The sequence below is a fragment of the Melospiza georgiana genome, chromosome Z, assembly GCF_028018845.1.
Source record: "Melospiza georgiana isolate bMelGeo1 chromosome Z, bMelGeo1.pri, whole genome shotgun sequence".
NCBI classification, from domain to species: Eukaryota; Metazoa; Chordata; class Aves; order Passeriformes; family Passerellidae; genus Melospiza; species Melospiza georgiana.
The window spans coordinates 28,101,653-28,123,028 of NC_080465.1; the positions used below are offsets into that span (position 1 = coordinate 28,101,653).

The 21,376-nt window shown below is 37.7% G+C and overlaps 1 protein-coding gene across 1 annotated transcript in view; it reads right to left on the reverse strand.

Annotated features, from left to right (window-relative positions):
• Positions 1-21,376, reverse strand: part of DAPK1 (death associated protein kinase 1) — an 85,699-nt gene that overhangs the window by 3,152 nt on the left and 61,171 nt on the right. The window contains exons 15-24 of the mRNA XM_058043511.1: positions 20,308-20,406; positions 18,722-18,919; positions 17,540-17,737; positions 14,514-14,612; positions 11,653-11,730; positions 9,628-9,850; positions 7,132-7,320; positions 5,158-5,355; positions 2,773-2,911; positions 1,353-1,473 (exon numbers count right to left, since the gene is read on the reverse strand). Of these exons, the coding sequence (XP_057899494.1) occupies positions 1,353-1,473; positions 2,773-2,911; positions 5,158-5,355; positions 7,132-7,320; positions 9,628-9,850; positions 11,653-11,730; positions 14,514-14,612; positions 17,540-17,737; positions 18,722-18,919; positions 20,308-20,406 (1,542 nt within the window). The remainder of the gene's footprint in view (positions 1-1,352; positions 1,474-2,772; positions 2,912-5,157; positions 5,356-7,131; positions 7,321-9,627; positions 9,851-11,652; positions 11,731-14,513; positions 14,613-17,539; positions 17,738-18,721; positions 18,920-20,307; positions 20,407-21,376) is intronic.

Below are 21,376 nucleotides of genomic sequence, written 5' to 3' on the forward strand. Positions count from 1 at the left end.
AAAGCACAGAAAATATCCACTTGAGAATAGGGGTACTATTTTTTTTATATGGAGGTTTAATGCATTTTTAATGAATATTCAGACTTAAAGAGCTCCCTTTGTGCTGGACCCTTACTCTTTCACCTGGCATTCACTTGCCATAAGATCTATCTACCTTTTCTTAAAAAAGTGAATTGCAGAAACTAGTTTTTCACTGAAATAAGCAAATTTTCCAAATACCACCATGAGTTGACATCATGTATCTGTAAGTTAATGCTTATTTCTGAAATGATGAGAATTTGTTTAGAATTTGTACTCATCAATATCTTTACAGGACCAATTTACTTCAAAAGGTGAGACAGCAGGGTGCTGACTAAAAAGCAAAAATGGTTCTTTGATGTATTGATTGCCTTAGTCTTCACTGATGCCTTCTTGCTACCCTCAAGCCACAGCCTCCACTTCTTATGCAGTAAACCCCTTCAGATTTCAAGCTAGTGACTATAGCTATAATAAAGCTTTCTTAGAGAAGAAAAGCTTATAAAATCAAGAGACAATATCAGAAATGTAAAATAGGCTGAATTTTGTACGAATCTAAATAATTTCCTCAACCCACAGAATTAACTCTGTATTACATCTACTTTTAATCAATTACAAAAAATACATTTCAAAAGTAGCTACAGAAAATCTTGTTGGTGTGTAACATGATATTAATCCATTTAGCACAGGCTACAAAAAATTTGACTTGGTCACCCTTATTATGAAAGTCTCCATGGATTCAGGGTGATAACATCAAACCATGGCTACACTTTACCTTTAGTCTCATATGCACATACCTACACATACAGATACAACTGCAAGCAATATTTTTCAATTAAAAATGCAGTCAAAAGTTAATGCATATTCAGTTTACATATCCATATTTGGAATTATCTTTCTAACAATTGAGAAAACTGTTCTACTCTGGTGACTTTTTAAGTGAAAAAACCTGTTTTCCTGAAATATATTTATAATATATTTCCATTTTTTATAATACTTTGCTGAGTAAAAAAAAAACCAACAAAAAGGGGGGACCAATGCTGGAATCCAGTCACTGCCAATCAAAAAACAAAATTATGACTTTGAACTGATATCTCAAATTGTTTCCTTTCAACAGAGAGTATTTTGGTCATCTGCTTGGAGCAACTGCTATTTTCAAAATGCTAACTGAATCTTTGATGTCAAGGCTTTGTTTATCACAAGACCTGTCAAGCTGTTAGAACAACAACAATGGTTTCTGAATGCTTCATTATTCTAAGTTTGAAATTTACAGTAGATCATTACACAAGACATTCACATTTTGGCTCATCCAACCCAGACTATTAGACACTACTTACAGAAATTATCTGGCTTCTTATTTCTTGCAAGTGATTTCGGAGAAGCTTCATATCTTTAGACCCAGATGCTCCAGCATCCAGGACAAACAACTTTTCTGAAATTTGCAAATCATTTCCAAATCTAAAAAAAATAATTACTATTAACTTAGCCCGAAATCCAGTTTATTTCTTAATACAATTGTACTTCATTAAATTAAATTGTACTACTTAAATTACACTGGAGTTGGAATGATGAAGTTTAAGTAATGATTATACTGAGATATTTTATAAGCACAGACACTACAGTTGCTGTGTAATTTTCTTGAAAATAGGCAGAGGTATTAAGAGAAAACTGTTTTCTCTCAGGATGAAGAGTGAAAATGTGTAAGCAAATTGTGACTGCATCACATGACCTGTAATTACAAGCCAAAACATTTTACTAGAGAAAAGACTACAGGAATTTATTTCTTTTAAGGTCTTAATGTCTGTTGCTTGCTTTCTTCTCACTTTAAATAGCTCAGTAGTCATTGCTGTTGACTGCTCTCTTTCCACCTCCTTTTGAGTTTCCAACCACACAAGCTTGTTTGCCTAGCTCTGGGGAGATTTGCATTTAAAAGGACTCCAGCACCAAAGATGACACAAGGTTATTTTCTGTTGGTTTATTTCAATTTATTAATATACTGGCCCCCCCCAACTATTGTGCTGGAATTCCTATATCTGTTTCTTGTACAGCCCAGACAAGCGTCCGTACTCGCAGGTATGGATGATTTCTCATACCCAGTGTTCCTGCTTACATGCTCACTCTGAATAGAAGGTGTTGTTGCTTTAAACAATAGTATGTTTATGGAAAGTTTCCCATTTCCATCTACCATTAGCATGTGCTCCAGATATTTGCTGAAGAATTCTAGAAGTTTCACTAACTTCTGTGTACCTCTTGGATGACCTTGTCACTTGTGTGATTCCACAATGTCCAGCTTTTTGCAAAGTGTGGGGAGTAAGGCCTCATTTAAGTTTTTTTCATAGGTGTCCTAAATCAGTAAACAGCTAAGGGTAGTTCTCAGGTAAATTTTCCTCTTTTGCATCCAAGGTTTTTAGCTGCAAATGGCCTACTTTTCTGGGATTGGTGCAAAACCTGAGAACCAAGATGTTAGACAGAAATTTGGAATGGGTCTTTGGATGTAGCCCAGTGTTTACAGGGTGACACTGCCAACACCACAATTAATTTTGACACCACTTGGCTCATTTTAGCTCACTCAGGGCTGCTTACTCACTGTAATATTGGTAAATGTTTCAATTTTAGCACAACATATGCTTCCTAAACATATGCAAAATATCATATAAGCCATGTAAAAACCTTTTACCTATTCCAATGCATTTTAGTATTTTTCTTTCCAATTATCATGTTTAAACACTTATATATATAAGTATACTTTCCACTTACCTGTTCCTGATTTCTTTCAACAAAGAGATGTCTTTGTCATACCAGAACTCTCCCCCGACTGGCCGGGGCAGATTCACTATGTCAGCATGCGTGGCAACCAGAACAACACGCAGGGGACTTTTCAGCTTTCCACCAAATGCTAGAAGAGAAACAAGAGGACTCCCTCACTACAAGGCATGCCTATGGAGATGGCTGATACTGACCCAGAAAAGCAGAAATACATTTTACATTCTTCATACCAACCACTTTTGTAGTTATTTACCAACTCTAAGCACAGCCATTAACGGTGTAACTGTTGATGCTCTGGCAATTATCTGCTTATATGACTGTGTGCTATATATTATGTGCTTATAGGACTGTAAAGGCCCAATTTTAATAGCTATCTGAATAACATCAGATACATTTATATTGTGTTACTTTATTGGCTTAACAAAAACAGTAATCAGAAGCACTAAGATATAGCTACTAACTACAAACTATGACAGCATGAGGGGAAAAAAATTAGAAATAGCAGCTTCATAAAAGGATTTTTGCATAATGTTTGCATAGTCCTTAATATTACTGGTGCAGAATAGAAGATTGTAAGAACACAAAATGTTTACAACATTCATATGTTGATATGAATGCTATTTTGCAGTACTTACACAAACAATGACCTCTCACTTAGGTGAGAGTTAAGTAGGAAAGCCTGGCAGAAGCCATGAAAAAGAATGAGAAAGAAAGAAAGATACAAATGGCATGAATGAGGCGACAGTACAGAACACAGAGTTTTCACTCTTTTCTCATGTTCATATTCCAGAAAATAGAAGACATCATTAAACTATTTTTAAAAGAGACAGTACACCCTATCATGCTCTTTTAGCCTTAAAAAAGGTCACATGCTTACATCACTGCTCAGTTCTCATCAACTAAGAGCTACATAATCTTCATTAAATCATAAAAAGCCCCATTTCCCCAAATCTCTGCATAACACTTCCAGGCAAGTATTTTGCAATTGTCTTCTTTTTGTTTTTCTTTTTAATTGGCAGCTAAGGACTTAGACAAAATAACTGGAAAGTAATTCCAAGAGTTTTAACTTTTCTGCACACATCAGTTACTATATATTACTTGAGAGATTTGTAACAGTACAGAGATGGATGGGTACCCAGACTGAGCTGGTTGGTATAAACACAGATTTAAGTGAAGTACCTAAATAATGCTGATAATCAGATAAGCAAGAAGAAAAAATCAGCTGAGACTGAGGAGCACTGAAAAGCTTTCAGCAGTTGCAAATTAGCTGTATTTGCAGCTTTGTCACCTTTTTTGCAAATTTCTGAGCTTTAACTTTCACAGGTCATTTATTGTTGGTTAGATCCAAATGATGATATTATTAGCACTGTGATTTTATCTAAAACAGAAAATAAAAAAATGCAGATGCCTGAACTGAAAACCAAGGGTTGGCCTTGGCTCGTTGTCTGGCTGAGATAATGCATACAGAAAGGGAGAGAAAATAACTCTTGCACAATGTTAAGTACTTAACACATTTGTCTGGTGATCCCTAGCGTTGCTAAAAATGTCCTTTAGTGCTGAGTTAGATCCACTGGCTGGAATAATCTTTCAGATCACAGAACCAAGACACATGACAGAGCTTGCTTAGTCCAAGAGACTGTAACAGTCTGCAGATCAGTAATCAACTATAAACACAAACATGTTTAAATAAGTTACTGTATATACACCTGGACTACCAGACCTTTTGAGAAAAATGTTATTTAAGTTAATTTAAGTTTGCCCACCAAGTAACTTTCAGTAAGCCTGAATATAAAAACAAATAAAATTACTTAAAACCTGTGCAAAATTGGAGCATATGTGAAATTTACAAGAAATACTGATTTCTGTGCATCAGCACCAAAAAGTTACCATATTTGAAGTCCAAACAGAACTTTAGTTAAACACATGAAAGTTGCACGTACTGAGGGGTAACACTGTTCCATAATACTGTTCTGTCCTGTTGTCACTGACAAGACTAATTTATGCTGAAAATATTGTTTATTGGGGCTAGATATAAGAGGAATTCAAGAAAAGTGTCTAAGCTTGGTTCTGAATGGTTCCAGCCCTCTGAAACACTATTGATGGCTTATCTGACATAAAACTTCATCTGCCATGTACAGATGTAAATCCCAGTGCCACAAGATACTGCACTGTACTTCGTGACATTTTAAATTGAGCTAAGTGGTGTGTGAAATGCTTCTGGCTTCTTCCACAACTAAAATTCCCTTTTGCCAAGAAACCTAATGTCAAGTTTGTTTGCCTACATGGGGATGACGACACCAAACACGGATGATGTACAGAGTTGCAGAGAAATACAAGAAGCTTTATATCTCTAATACTTCATTTACAAGAACATACCTATTGGCTCCTCAACTGGGACCAATGATTTCAGGAAATTGAGCCAAAAGGTCACTTGGTTTAATTGGATTTCATAAGGCTCCTCAAGGCTAAAAAGCACTATGTGAATTGCAGTGTGATCATTAGCAGCAAAATAATCATAACAGCAGAAGTACACAGGATTCCCAGAGAATTCCCAAATGCTGAAATCCCCAACTCCTGAAAAACAGACAAACATATGAAGAGATCATCAGCAAGCATGAAATATCTTCTGGCCATGGAAATACAAGCAAAACATTTAATCTAATTTAAACTGTCACAAACATAAACTGTACGCATGTGAGAAAGCAAGGCTGAAAATGCAATCATGGACAAAGGGAACAAGTTTCAGTCAGTTTTAGAGGCTTAGCAGCTGGGCCCTCAAAGTCTGTTCCTCTCTCACGCTCCTTCTCTAGGACATTTAGCCTGATTTCATATGTAAGCACCTGTGTTAAATGCATACAGTCTTATGCAATTAAATTGAGTTTTGCCTTAAACAACAGCAGCAGATCTTGTAATTGTCTTGAAAACCAAGAATAATGGCTCCCATTCTTTTCCCTGTTCATCTCAAAAAAGCTTAATATTTTTATTAATTATTCTTCTTAACAAGCCACCACTGATTTCAAAAACCACTGAATCACATTCTAAAAAGAAGCCACTTTGCTTTACAGAACTGGACTATTCACATTGTGCTGGTAAATTAGGGATGAAGAATCACCATGTTAAGGGTTCCAAGAGCTCCCTGCTTCTTTTTGCCATCTCTAGCTTTGAGTAAGAAAAGTGTGAGTATGTTGCACTTCCCAGATGCACCATCTGATTAGGGTGATATCTGCCTCACCTGTTCTGCTTCTAATTAAACACATGGTGATTAAGATGCACCTCAGACTTCTAGAAGGAGAGAAGTCAGAACACTGCAGCCTGTTGTTATGAGTAAAGCTACTCAGAGTTCACCTGTGTGTACACTTTGGTCTGTATAGTACAGAACACAGAAAGAAAAAAAAGTCCTTCTGACGGTCCATGGCACAACTCTGTTTCCTTCCCAGAATTTGACTGGACTTCAAATTATACTGAAGGAAGAAATTACCCTACAGAAAGAACAAGTTTTAGCTGCTTGGCAAAGTCTTCAGCATCTAGGATAAAAGCTTTGTCACTGCATTCATTATTATGCACTGATAAGCAGGTTTCTGTTTCCAAAGTAAACTCTTAATTAATACTAATTCAGCTTCAAAATTGCAGCTGCTAAGGCATGCAATTTCCTTATGAAGAAGAGATCTGACCACCGATATAAATCACAATTAATAGGGCTGGTGGAGACAATTTGTGTGGTCTCAGAGCCAAAAGCCATGTGTACTTACGACACCTTCTGTGATTGACCCCTCTTACTGCTAACTGGCTTCAAGTGCAGAGCAGTTAGTTTCCTTGCAAAAAAAGAAATTAAATCAGAAGCTCCACTCACAATGACTGATGAGCTCCAGGACTTAGTGAAAATGCTCCAGTCCTGACACAAAGTGAGAACAGTATGTCCTTTGCATAGCTGGGTATATACTTAACTAGTGAGGACTAAATGGGACCAGGTTAAATCTGATAAAATCCCCAGATGACCTCTAGTATAGGTGAAGAAGCCTCCATACTAGTAGCCAAATTGCTGACTTGCTCCTGTCAGACCAAATTCCTCTTTCCTACTCTCCCACTTACTCACCTCAGAAATGAATTTCAGTATTTCTACGTAATACTGTAAAGATCTGACATGAGTGATTGAACTGTATATTACAACAGCGACAGCACTTCAGGCAGATTTACTTTCTCAAACAAATTAAATCCCACCAGTGCTGGATTGTCAACACAGTCACTACCATGCCAAGTCAGACTTTCCCCCCATTTTTCTTTTAAGAAACAAGTTAAATGGCATTAACTGCTTTACAGCATTGAGGCATCCCAGCCCAGGGCTCTTCTTACCATGTAAGCAGGCATTCTGGATGTCAATGGCCTTGGTGGACTGGTCATCAGAAGAGAAGGGAGAGTGATGGGCAGGTGATACGAAAGTTTCTAATACCCCTTTGGTCAGGCCTGGCTCAAACATCATACTGCGGCTTCTCACACTGACATTTTCACAGCCAGGATAAAGATTCGTAATACTTACTGAAACTGGGTCAGGGAAAGGAAAATGAGATTACAAACCATGTGAGAATCACAACAAGATCACTTCAAAACAAGTATGCAAGCCATAAAAGCAGATTAAAAAGCCCAAAGTGCTCTTCAAAGAAAGGAGATGTCTCTGAAGCTGTGGGTGTACACAACTACATTCTTATTCTGAATTATTAAAAGGAGAATATTAGAATGATCCTATAAAGCACTTATGTCCTATGTTCTATTTTGCAAACTATGTCCTAAGTTCTATGTTGCAAAATATGCTGCCTTTTAAATTTTTAAATTTTATTTTATTTTAGCCAAAGTCTACAGTTTCATTGCATGACTTTTTATTGGCATGGAAGTGTCACATATTCATATTATTGCTTCCTGTAAGTAATGACAAAAATATATATCACTGTGTAACAAGTGTCACTGGGGTGGTGGAGGAGAAAAGCAGGCCCTTAACCAAAATGATTTTACTAATAAGCAAATTTAAAATTCCTTGTTTATTCAGCTTCCCAGAGTGCAAATGAGGAACAAAAGGGCTTTTTAACTGACGTGCACCATCTAGTGGATAAAGATTTCTTTCCTCCACTAGTTGGCAATTTCTAATATCTGGGTTTTACAATTGAAAGAGGTTACCAGTTAGCTGTTAAACTACACTATCATGTTTGATCTCCTAGGATAATACTTTAGATCTTTTGGCTGTTGTAAATAAATACTTAGTGAATTCACAAACTTTTTTTTACAGAATTTAAACACATAAACAAACAAATCTTATATCACAAAGTATAGATCAAGTTGTGCTGATTTAAATATTTATCTGATTATGTCACACAGCCTAGAATATAATTTACATGCTATATAATGATTTACGTCCCAAAAGAATGTATACCGAAAGAAGGAAAACCCAAACTTCCAGATGCTAAAACAACCCCATAGTAGCTTTGTATGTATACAACAGCATGTCTTTCTGGCATTTGTATAGGTAAGCTCTTTTGAAGGGCTTCAAATTCACCTTTATTTTTACATTGATTTGCCAGTGTGACTGGCAGTCTTTCTGATTTTATGATGGTGTGAGCAACATAAAACCTCTTCTTTGGTTCTGTTACCAACCAATACAAAAAAATCTAACTTCAATGAAAACCTTCCTGTACTGCCTCCAGGAACTGATATTCCTTGAGTAATTTATCACCCTTTGTATGACACAGTAAATTAAGATAAATAAATCAAGAAATTTTGATTGATTAATTTAATCAAGTTCTTTTTTCTGTTGTCACAGGTGTGAGGCCCTTGTGTTAAGTAATCATCAAATGCAGTAACAATCTCTGTGGTATGGGTCTTGCCTTGTTAAGCCACTTTGTGAATGCCCTATAGCTTCCTCAGGTGAACAGAGAGAAAGCAGAGATGAAAACTACTACTAGCACTGTTCTGATATTACTTAAAAATCATGAACAAAATCCAAACCTGCAAGTATTATCCAAAGGGTTTTTTTTTTTAAAGGCAACCCTGGCCTCATCTAAAACTTACACAGTAAGACCACTTCTAAATATCAATTTAAACTTGAGCTCCTCAACATGCTTACCTTGCTAGTGTAAGCTCCCAGTGTTAGAAAAGGGACCTGGGCATGGCCTATCCACCGTCCCCCTCTGGGTTCTTCAAAAACTGGGCACAGGCTTAAGTGTAAACCTAACCAGTTCCTCTACACCTTCTAGCTCTTCCCACTTTGCACAGGCCAGCTGGTGCTACATGAGCAATCTATTCCCTAATATTGGTAAACATTTACTTCAGTTTGGAAAACTTCCATTTCCAGCTTGTTTGAAGACGATTTTAGACACCACTAACTGGTCTAATTCAAACCTGTATCTTAGGGAAAAGCACTCCAAGGCATCAGAGGCAGTTCTGAAACCTGTTACTACTTAAAAATCACATAGAGATGTTCTAATTTTGTTTATTCAAGTTTCTCCAGCAGAAAGGAAGCTATTAGTGATGCTTGCAGTCTAGGACTTTTTGTGACAAATAAATAGCAGTGTTTGCAAGCCCTGTCCTCTGCTGTACAAGTTCACTTATGCAGCATGTAAGAAAAAAAACCAAACCTTTAACTAGTCATGCATCCTTCACACTTGCTGGTCCTCTTCCTCTTACTTTAGGTACAAACCTGTGCACAGAGAAGTCAGTCCCTTCTCTTCTCCCTTTTCCTTTTGTTTCTTACATGATTAGGCTGTCCTGTCTTCTGCAGTGCAGCCAACAGCTTCTTCTTAGGAGTTTAGAGAATAAGAGGAAACTGTTTTCTCATACAGGCATTATAGCTCAAAATCATACCTGAAGGTTTGGAAGACAAAGGTGATGGGGGGAATCTGCTTGAGTTTGTGGAGGAGAGCCTAGGCCTACGTCTTCGGAAAAAGCTTCGTATCAGGCCGCATTTGAGGGACTCCACCAGAGTGGTTTTCCCAGTGCCAGAGTATCCAAACAACTTCAATTTGATCCGGGGTTGTGGGTTCTGTGTGTGCCTCAGCTGCTGGATAAAAATCCCCCGGTGGGCATCCTAAAATTCAACACAAAGAAGAAATCAGAATGTGTGGCAGGGAACTTCTGCCTCCCAACAAACTCAGCATGGGGTTTAGATACACTTTCTTGCCAGACTGCTGTTCACCTGGTTCATCATGCAAGCTGTGAGCTACTGGACAGGCAGACAGGAGAGCTTCATGCCCACTCTCAAGAGCCACCTTGACATTTCATGAAAATCCCCCGTCTTCAGGCTCAAATCAGTGAATAGAATTATTTTGATCTCCAATGGAGAGGGCAAAGGTATCAAAACTAGTCTCTTTCAGTGCCCATTCTCCTAACCCACCAGTCTCAGAAGGTTAACCAATATGCATATTCTTATGGAATACACAAGCAGCACTCAAGAACTTTGCTGTGACAGCTATCACCTGAACCATCCAACAACCCAATGTGCATTTCTTCTCTTCTTTTCTTTACATCAACTTTTTCAGTGCTCCTCATGTTTGGGTGAATTTCAAGGAAACAGGGAGGAAGCAGGAAAGTGTGAGGGCAAAGGAACTAGCTTTGAAGAACTTTGAAAAAGAACTTTCCTTTCTTCATTCCCCCATTTGGAGCTGAGAGAGGGGCTCTGTTGTTCTGCATTTGCACCTAATTTACATGTAGGATGAGGCCCCCTTAATTATAAGCATGCAGCAACTGAGCTGAGAAATTTGACAGAAACAGTAGTCATGCAAGTTTGTTCCTTCCTCACCAGCACGCATTTCTTTAGTAAGTTAGTAATTTTCCCCATATATAGAGACAGGCCTTCAGTGATGTTATGTTCCACAATCAAGAAGAGAGTTACAGCTGACTAATATTTCTTTCAAAAGAGATCTATCTGACCTTCTTCCTTTGTTCTAGATCAATTTGTATTATTTGCGTATTTACATTATGAATAAATCATTAATTTATCTGCCTGCATGCAGACACAAATAAGAGTTTGGTGTGGGGATGTAACAATGCAAAGTGAAGCCTATTATGACAACTTTACCAATGCTGTCGTTGCAAAGGAAGTCTGAACTTTGCACTTTCTCACATCTTCACACACATACAGTTTACATTCCTAGGAAGTATAGATTTGCTGGCAGGCCTAAAGGACATGATTCTACTTCTACTTTGGCAATACATTATGTGTACCATCTTCTATTAGCAATAGAAATGGTCATTTATTTCAGTTTCTCCAATCACAGACTCATCTTTGTAATTAGAACAGGATTATTTTAATTGGCCTGGCTCTTGCCTGCAATCTCCAGGCAAGTAGGCTCTGGAACCTTCCCAGCATGAGTGATGCTACCTATCTGACTAATCAATGTGTATCAGATGTGTCAGACACGCTGCCTTACAACAAGCCCAGATCATCTTTTTGTTCTAGTTAGCAAGACATTTGGATATTCAGAAACTGCAGAATTAAAAGATGACATTGAGAACTTATGCAACTATTTCACATGGTATTGGTATTTTCGTAAGGGACACAAACCTCCCATTCTTCATAACCTTTATCTAAGTGAAATGGTGATGGTGAGGAGATAAGTCATCCAGGGGATGTGATAATCTTAATAGCTTATTTTCTACTAAATACCTTAGATGCTTTGCCAGGCACTGTCAGACACTGACAGATATAAATCAGTGGTGCATACTTGCTTCTTGAATATGTGCATATTTGCTTTAATTGAGGGCATAATTTCAAATTAAAAATATAAAAAGGAAAAAGGAAAAAAAATACAGCATTGCAGCAAGGAATTTTGCAACAGTTTTTAGAGTGGCTTTGATGAAAACCTCACTTAAAATTCATGTATTCCCAACCTTTTTAAGTCTTGCAAGCAGACTGGCTACATGTTCATGCTGCTCTGCTCTGGCGAGATCTTCTGCTGTTTTCCCATCCTGTTAAAACACAAATTATTAGCAGTAGTTCCTTCATTTTCTTTTACAAATGGGCATCTGGATGCCACTGTAACAAGATACTTTGAGTTCAGAATCTGAGAGCAAAGTCAACACTCCTCCCCCTGAATTCCATCTCTCTTCTTAGCAATTAGAGACTGATAATGATTTCTAGGTATTGCCCATTGAATAGATTTAAAAGGTCACAAAGAAGGGACACATCAGCATATTGACTCACATGAATAGCAGGTGAATGTTTGTTTACTAATGGATAAAGACTGACAGTGGCATATCAGCCACTGGAGGATTCCAGAAAGCAAGAAACTTGTAAGGGATGCAGTTTAAATTGCATCAGCAAGTCTAAAAGGAGAAGCAAAGCTGCCTTCAGTATTCTGGTCTTGCCATTTAGTTACCTATGTTTCACAGATCAGCAGTTTAATATTAAAAAGACTAAAAGAAAAATTGCCCACTACTTTGATTCCTTCAGCTATTTTATGCTATTCTATTGTTCTAAAGTTTGGTAAGAGGTAATTTAGGAGTACTTTGCTTATTTCACTATCTCAGATAAGAGAATTAAAAAATACATCCACAAGCAAAATAGCAAGTTATTTTCCTATTCAAGCTTTCCTGAAAAGTACAGAGTTTCTACACAATGGTGTAGCAATAGGTAAGAAAAACTGACTACAGGATCCATGAAAGTGTATTTTGCACCTACTGGTAAATTTCATTACAGTTGCTGACTGGCTTCCCATATTGCAAATCATACAGCCTGAAAGAGCTGATCCTGAGTTCAAATCACATTTGCAAGCATCTGTATGTACCAAAACTTTTAATCACTGACAATTTCAAAGTTGGTTTAGAAACTTCCATGAGGAGAATCCAACAACACGGTGCTAGTTAACATGTGATCACAACAGATGTTTTGGGGCACTTTTCAAACATTTGAAATTGTTGTATACTCCAGGAGGGGGAGATTTTCTAAGATCACTTAACACCATCCAAGAAATCAAATTAAAAATAGACTAGTTCCAAAATGGGCTTCAACGCAGGAAGAAGGCAAGGAATTCATAATACAGCCCAGTTACTTAATGGTGTTGGAAAAGTTAGCTCTTTTTCCTACAGGAATGGCATACTGAGAGGAAAAAAAGGCCATTAATTCTACTGCACTGGCTCAGAAAGAGCTGTTAATAAACTTTTCAGAACAGTTTAATAGCCTTCTAGCAAACCAATGGAAAACTGAAATATTAATATTACAACATGCAAGCTCCTTTAGTCGTCTCTTCCTTTTTCCTTTTCTCTGCCACCACGCTGCTGGAATAATGGATGGTTACGTATATTCAGTGTACTGCTCCTGAAACATTTAGTATCAGCACTATTTATTTTGTTATGTCCTTCAAACTAACCTAAACTGAAGAGACAAAATGTACTTTTACCATGGAAGGACAGTGTCCATGCAGGCAATTATACCAACACAGCTCTCGTGACATAAATGAAGTGTGACAGTTAAAGAATTCCCTCATCACCCTTTTATTTTTATCTCATCTCTACACTACATAGTAGTGTAAATACATATACACAATGGGATGTAACACACAAACAAACAAAAAAGACAAAAACAGATGACAAAGGAAATCTGTAGACCATCCTACCAAGTCCACTGCATGCACATTTCACTATTATTAATAGGGGACATGGCAATATACAATCCAATAGTTATCAGAAAGTAATTATTTTGTCATAAACTTGGTTAAGCCCCAATTCCAGGTTTATTGGCATTCTCCTCCTACATAAGATCTGTGCTTAAAAGAAAAAACTGCAGTGCTAATCTAGAGGAAAAAACCACAAAAATTAGTATTTTCTACCAAATGGTATAGCAAATGAAATAGAAATTTTCTTTTTTTCCCCTCTCCATTTCAGCCATCTCAGAAAAAATTGTTAGGAAAAGAACTCTGAAAAATGTGGACTCAACTAAAATCTAATGACATGTCTTTCTCATATGTACTGGTAGTTATTTCTAAGCAGACTACACTGGTTACAGTGAGTAGCAATGTAAAATGATCCGCTGCATCTTAGTACAAAACATGATTAGTTTGTTCAAAACACAGGTAGTGGTGTGCGTGATGTCTATAGTTTATCATGCATGTGACAAAGGGCATTTCACTCCTGCTGTGGATATGTCATTAGGAGGATGTTTCTCACCCTACTGAGAATGAAAAATGCCCTCTGTGTTACTAACGGGAAGCAGTGGTGCTGGCTAATCTGACATGAATTATTTCCTTTACAAGGATACTCTCACGCCAGTTCCTTCGTCCATGCAACCACACATCTCCCACCATAAAACTAGAACTTTGCAACCCCCTTAAGGCAAGAAAAATATTTAAGATACATACAATGCATTTGTACATTTCTCAAATGTGAAATGGCGTCCATCTTAAGTGTACTCAGAACTTACAGAAAGTGACTCAAAACTTATAGAAAATGCAATGATACAAGTAATTCTTAGATGAAGAAATTATTAGGGCTAGACAAAGTGGTAGCTGTACTGTACCATAATCCAGTTCAACTAATACAGTTTGGAACTGTACTGTTCCAAATTCAGTTGCAAGAAGTGAACAAGTAGACAAGAGATAGAACAATTCCCAAAGATAGAAGAAAACTCATGTTGTATAAAATATTAACAGGCCTTTTAAAAAAAATTTCAATGTCCTTTTCCTACACCTGTCTCTTTCATGAGTTCTCTTTCAACTGTCATGCACAAAAGAAGAACAGCATCTGTCAGTACTTACAGAGGTTAATGCTTCTACATTGGCACCGGTCAGGCAAAGGAACCGGACAACATCAAGGATGCCATTGTTTGCTGCCAGGTGTAAAGGTGTTCTTCCATACTAACATGAGGAAAGAAGTGTCACTAGATTAGTCAAAGAACTTCACTTCAAATTTTATGTGTAATAATCAGGCACATTATACAATTATACATACTGATACACAGGACAGGTTTTGCAAAAACTGCAAGAAAAAGTACTTGTGATTGCAGCCTAAGCACTACTGCCAAAAGTGCAATTAAAAACAAAGGCTGGATGACTATTTAAAAAATGGGGAAACAATTTTCTAGCTAAATCCCTCCCAGTTGTGAAGTAATCCTTTAGAGGTTTTTTTGGCTATATTCGATAATGTCTTTTAATTCCAGAAAATTTAATTGCCTTTTCACTTAATTAAATATGAACCACTTAAACAACACTAATTTCATAACCTTTAGAACTCTGGGTTCTACTTCAACCCAAGAGCTACTGAAGATTAAATATCTCCCCCTTTCACCCAAAGAAGTAAAAAGAATGAATGAAAGAAGTCAGCATGAAATAATATATTTTTTTCAGTGAAGAGGGAAAGTGCTATAAAGTATTGCTTATCCAATTTTTTCATTTTTCCATCAATCTCTTCACTGAAACAGGTCCTCATGACACCCACTTCTGGTTTTCCATGTTCGGAGCTACTGTTACAAAAACTACCATATATTCTCTGCTGGTAGTCTACTATTACTTCGCATTTTTATGCTTTCAATACTGTTCTTCCTGTCTACAATCAGCAACAAACCCATAACATTTACTGAAAGAAGTATTGGAGAGCAAAGCCAGCTTTCTGACAACTGGAATCTGAAAAGATGCTCAGGTTCCTCCAGACCCTACCCCTCAACTCAAGTAGCATCCTTTTACAAACAGTGTGTCCTGTGAGACCAGGGCAGTGATTGTGCCCCTGTGCTCGGCACTGGGCAGGCCACACCCCAAATCCTGTACTCAGTTTTTGGCTCCTCATAACAAGAAGGACATTGAGGCGCTGGGCCATGGCTGGAAAAGGGGAATGAAGCTGATGAAAGGTCTGGAACACAAGTCCTGTGAGGAGCTGCTGATGTAGATGGCATTGTTCAGCCTTGAGAAAAGGATGTGTAAGGGAGGCCTTGTCACTCTCTACAACAGCCTAAAAGCAGGGTGTAATGAGCTGGGTGTTGGTTTTCTTGTGCCATGAAACAAGTGACAGGAGTACAGGAAATAGCCTCAAGTTGTGCCAGAGGATATTTAGATTGGCTGTCAGGAAAAATTTCTTCACTATAAGGGTCATCAAGCACCAGAATGGGCTGGTCAGGGAAGTGGTGGAGTCACCATTCCTGGAGGTATTTAAGTAATATCGATGTGGGGACTTGGGACAGTTTAGTGGCTGGGTTGGCAGTGCTGGGTTAATGGTTAGACTCTGATATTACAGTTATTTTTCAGCCTAAATGCTTCTGTGATTCTATGATTCTAAAGGCATGCGATGGTCTGCTGTCCTGAATCTCTGAAAGAAAAAACAATGCCTTCAATCAGTATTACATACATGTAGGACAAAGCCAAATATTTGGACCAAGGACAGGAGTTCATTTTGTTAATGCCCTGTTAATACAGGGTTTTCTCCTGAAGAGGGGAAGTAGAAATTAATATTCTATATTTAATAACACTCAAACTCCCCATTTCAAATAAAGGGCACTTTAAAAATCTGTCCAGAATACATTACTCTTAAAAGAATAACAGCAGAATAACTATAACCACAGCTTCTGTAGCCAGGATCTCACTGAACATTTTAGGGCTAATTATTTTTTCCCCAGCATGTCAGGGGTGATCCTAGCTCAGCACTCGCCATTAGCAAACAGGACAAGAGCCTCATGGTCCATTAACACAACTTCTCTAAAATGTGCTCTTATCTGTGAATCTGGATTTAATTGCCTAGTCAATCAGATTTGAGCTGAGAAGGGGAACTGGGGAGTTCATTATTTTAACTTTTTTCATTAGACAGCTAATAAGTTTAATTGTTGAAACCAGAAGTGATTGCATGGACAATCCTCAAAAAATCCGCTAATTTTCTTTGGCTTTTATCTGGTCAATGCAATGTAAATGCTTTGGTAATCAATGGAAGTGTTAACTAGGAAAAAACACAAAGAAGCTAAACTACCTGAATCAAAGAAATTGCAGATAGCAACATAAAGATTCCTGTAGGTAACTTTTAAACTTTGTAGCACATATAAAATTTAAATAGGGCAGAGAAAGACATTCAGAGCTACATATCAAGCCATAAGCATCACAGCCTATCAGCAGAGTTCAGTGGCTGACCTTGACCTATTCAAACATACAAACTACGTAAAGAAAGTATCCTGAAACAGCCCACTTTTCCCTTAAAGACCAGGATAAAAGACATAATATAAACCTGCAAAGCATTATGTTTAGTCATCCCATACACTGCAGCATGAGCACAACAGAAGCAACATAAAAGGCACTAGGGACTTGAAATTAAGGGGCATGTAATGAAATATTCTTTTTGGAACCAACTACAGATTGTTTGCATTTTTAGCTGGCATTAATCTACCAATAATGTAGATTGCAATCACCATTTTTAGAGTTACAATATTGTAGCAGAAAACATACCAGTCTTCAATTCTGTGTATAACTCAATGTTACATACGAAATCAAAGCCAGCTGCAATGCATTTTGTCTGTTCTTTTGCACTAGATGTAGTCTGCATAACACAAAGCTAAATGGCTAGGGAAGAAGGCTGGCAAAATAATAATAATTCACCTGGGTTTTTTCTTTATTGATGTTTAATGATCTCTTCCACTGAAATGGATTTTGGTAAATTAGTGAGGTGAGTCATTTAATATTTTGCATTTGGCCACTTTCAGAGACAGAAAAATCTAGGAAAAGACTTTTTCATATCAGAGAACTTGAAAAGGTCATCTAATGCAACAGGTGAGCTAATAAACAATGTAATTCAGCATCCATATTCCATTTACCTTGTTAGTGACATCCAAACTACAATTTGCTTCACAGAGTGCCATCACAATAGGCACATTCCCATCTTTGCAGGCCACATGTAAGGGAGTGTTGCCATGTCTGTCTTGGAAATCTACCAAACATCCTTGACTAATGAGAGTTTTAACTACTTCTATTTGGCATCTTCTTACAGCAAGATGCAGGGCTATATGACCATCCTGAAATAAAGAGACAGCTAGTAAGTGAGATCTAATAATACTAAAAATCAAAACATTGAGTAAAGTTCACAACCATCTCAAGTAACAGGGTGCATTTCCTTGCCTCAAGAATCACAGTGGTTTTTAATCTGAAGGTGGAGGCAGGGAGCTGCACCATATCTGTCTGAATAAATAAGCCATGAGATGAAAGCAAATTTCTGTTAGGCCACTGGTTTTTGCAGTGGAATGGATGAAATACAAATGCATATTTTCTTCTAACAACTTTCCTTGGAGGGAGGAGAGTGATCAATAGTAACAACCAGCTGACTATTATAAACTCTAGTGTTTACTAGAGAGAAATTAGTGCAAAAGTCATGCAATCTGCCTTCTGATCAGTCGCTTTAAAGACAGAGCTTTCTCTATGTGGAACAACTTAAAGAGACCAGAAGAAACAATTTAATTATTTTAGAAGCTTTAGAAACTTTCTGCTGAACTTGCTTTAATAACTATTTAATTAACATTACTAATAAGGGTACCTAAAAGGCCCGCCATACCAAAAATACAAGCAAATAAATTCCAAATTTATTCATTTGGATTACATCATGAAAGACAAAAATTTATTCTGAAACAAATACAGTCAAATTTTTAAATAGTTCTTATTGGAAATGGATTTGATTTATCCAACCCAGAGTAATCAAAGGCCAACAGCAAATCCATCTTTTTCTCCGAAGTTAACAGTTTGTTGCCAATTACAGAACCTAATGTTCCTGTTATTTTTCAAAGAGTGTTACTCATGAGGTGATAAATGATAAGGATATGACAGATCAGCAAAAACCCAACCATGGAATAATAATGATCAATGGACAACCCTAAAGACTGCTTCAGCCATCAATAGGCCCTGTGTGAACTGCTATGAAAATGCACATAGTGGAAACAATGCTGACTTGCAGCACTCAAACGAAGCAATTGAGAGACACAGCCCTGCGATCTGCAGACATAACTGACCTTGTCTGTTGCGTGAAGATCTGCCCTGTGCTCTGCCAAGCACTCCACAATATCATGGTAACCCCTAGCAGATGCTGTCAGGAGCGGGGTCTCCCCTTCTTTGTTTTTGATGTTCACATTGCACCCTGCCTCACAGAGTGCTTTGGCCACAGAGTAGTAGCCGTGCCAAGCAGCGCAGTGCAGGGGGGTTTCTTCTTCCTATCAACAGCGAAAATGAAAAAGACAGTACTGAACCAAACTTCAGGAAGAACAACTCCCCAGCTTAAAAATACAAAAAGACAGTATGAAAAAGAAAAGACAGTCTACTAAGTAAGTCCCATGAAAAGATACTGTAATTTCTAATGCTGACATTCTAAAACAAAGAATAACTTCAGCTGACATACATGTGATCATGGTGCCTTGTCAGCAATACTAGTTTAAATCTATCCTTGCTCCTGAGGCTAACTATCTTGGTTCTCTCACTTGTAAACAGACCCTTGTTCACAAACAACTTCTATATCCTGTGTGCTGTGACTAATCCAGTGTCTACAACAGAGTGATCAGAACGAAGATGCAAATCCCACTAGACCTGCAGTCTGAGGCAGGTCACTCTGCTTACCATGTTGAGAAAGAACATCCCAATGTTCTAGGAGTGAAGACACTTAAAAACCCAAGTCCTTTAGAGAACACATCACAACATGCCTTTGAAACTGTCTGCATTTGGAGTTCACTTCTGACTGAAGTACTAATTTGCCTTTTGCTTGAACCCAGGAAACTTCAAAGCATTAAACTTCAATTCATTGTATGTCAGAGCAGTTACATGGAACACCATTAAAAACCTGAAATGTTTGACAAAAATATACTGAAAGCAGCCTACTGAAAAAGCAGGGAGAATTAAAATCCACTAAAAGCTCTATCAAATTCTAAGAAATGAGTTAGCCTTTCTGTACCTGGCAAATATCAAAAAAGAGACAATTGAGACTGATAATAGCAGAGGACTTGGACTGTATTCAAGGTTTCTGTAAAAATCTGAGTGTGAAGAAACAGAAAAAGACCATGTTCTGTCCTCCCTCAGCCTAGGGCTCCTTAAACAATGAAAAGGAAGTCCTAGAAAATGCAGCACTTGGAGAGGCTTGTGGAACTCACACACACTGAGTCAAATCTGGGTCAAATGGATTTTCTTTTTCTGTTATGTCTTTTCTTCCTTGTTTTCTTGCAAGAGTTCAGACCTCTAAAGAAACTCTCCTCTCACTTTCAAAAATGAGTCCTTGACACTGTAGAAAAATCCTATAACTGCTAAAACCAAGCAGAATTCAAGGCAAAAATGAATAAAAATCTTTATCTGAACTCAAAGAGTACACACCACCCACACCTTCACAGAGTTGTTTCTCTGTGAAGCTTTTAGTTTTGAGAGAACTTGTGTTTTATAGCACTTGTTGGTTCTCTCATTTTTCACATAATCTTTATCTATTTATTAAGAGCTACCAAAACCTCCATAATTCTGGTTTGCAAACATGCCAGAGGCTAAACGCGAGACTTGAAGTTTTGACCACTTTACATAAAGCCTTATTTGTTGAAAAAAAATGCAGACAGTGTTCATGACTCACCTTGTCTTGAAAGTTTGGATTGGATCCAATGCTACAGAGAAACTGAACCACATCCACATGCCCATACCGAGCTGCCACGTGGAGCGCGGTCTCCCCGGACTGCAATTACAGGAGAACATGTAATTCCGGTGTAATTCCGGTGTAATTCCTTGTGTCACACCGTGATGCACACTGCCTGCACACCCTGTGCAGCCCGAATGCCCTGAATCCTGCAGGGGATACTCCTCCCTCTCCCTTGCCCAGCCACACAGCTCCATCAGCAGAGCTTACGGGCTGTTGTACGTGACAGAGACAGCACCACCTGGCAGGAAGGTTATTTCTTCAAGGCTTTCTTTTCCCAGAACTTATTTTTCCACTTTATTTGTTCCAGATCACAGACATGATGGGATTTCTGAGCAATATGAGGAGGAAGCTGTGTGTGCAATTGTGTTGAAACAGATATCCCATTTCTATTCATAATATTTCCATATGCTCCCCCCTCCCCTGTTTATTCAAGGTAAGGAGCTGGCCTAACACATTTGTATACCCTGGTGCATTTTGGTCACTATGTCTAACAATTTGCAACACTTGCTTTTTTGAAATTATATAATACAGAAACTGTATTTTCATTAACAGAGTAACCTCTTTCATAGTAGCCTTATTAGGAGTCATTCAACAATTTTCCTAATGTACCTTGCCTTACATTAGTTCCCTCAACAAACTAAACTGTGTTTCACGAGTATAATTTCTTCTGTATTGGAGCTCTTGCTAGTATAAAATCATTGCTATGGTATAAAAACTTAACAGCAACTAGTTTCTAGGGCATATGTTGCTCAAATAACACTGCTAAAGACAAGATAAGTGTTCATCAGCTATAAATTGTTAGGCTTCCTCATACTCAACTTAATAACAGTCAAATTTACTTGTCAGACAAAAGTGATTTTCAATCAAGAGGAATGAAAAACCAAATCACGATTTCACTCTGAGTTCCAATGAGAAATCAACTCTTCAAGTGAAAATTAATTTAGGTTTGTACTTCCCCACCTACCCACCATGTAGTCACCGCATTTAACATGCACACTTGGCTAAC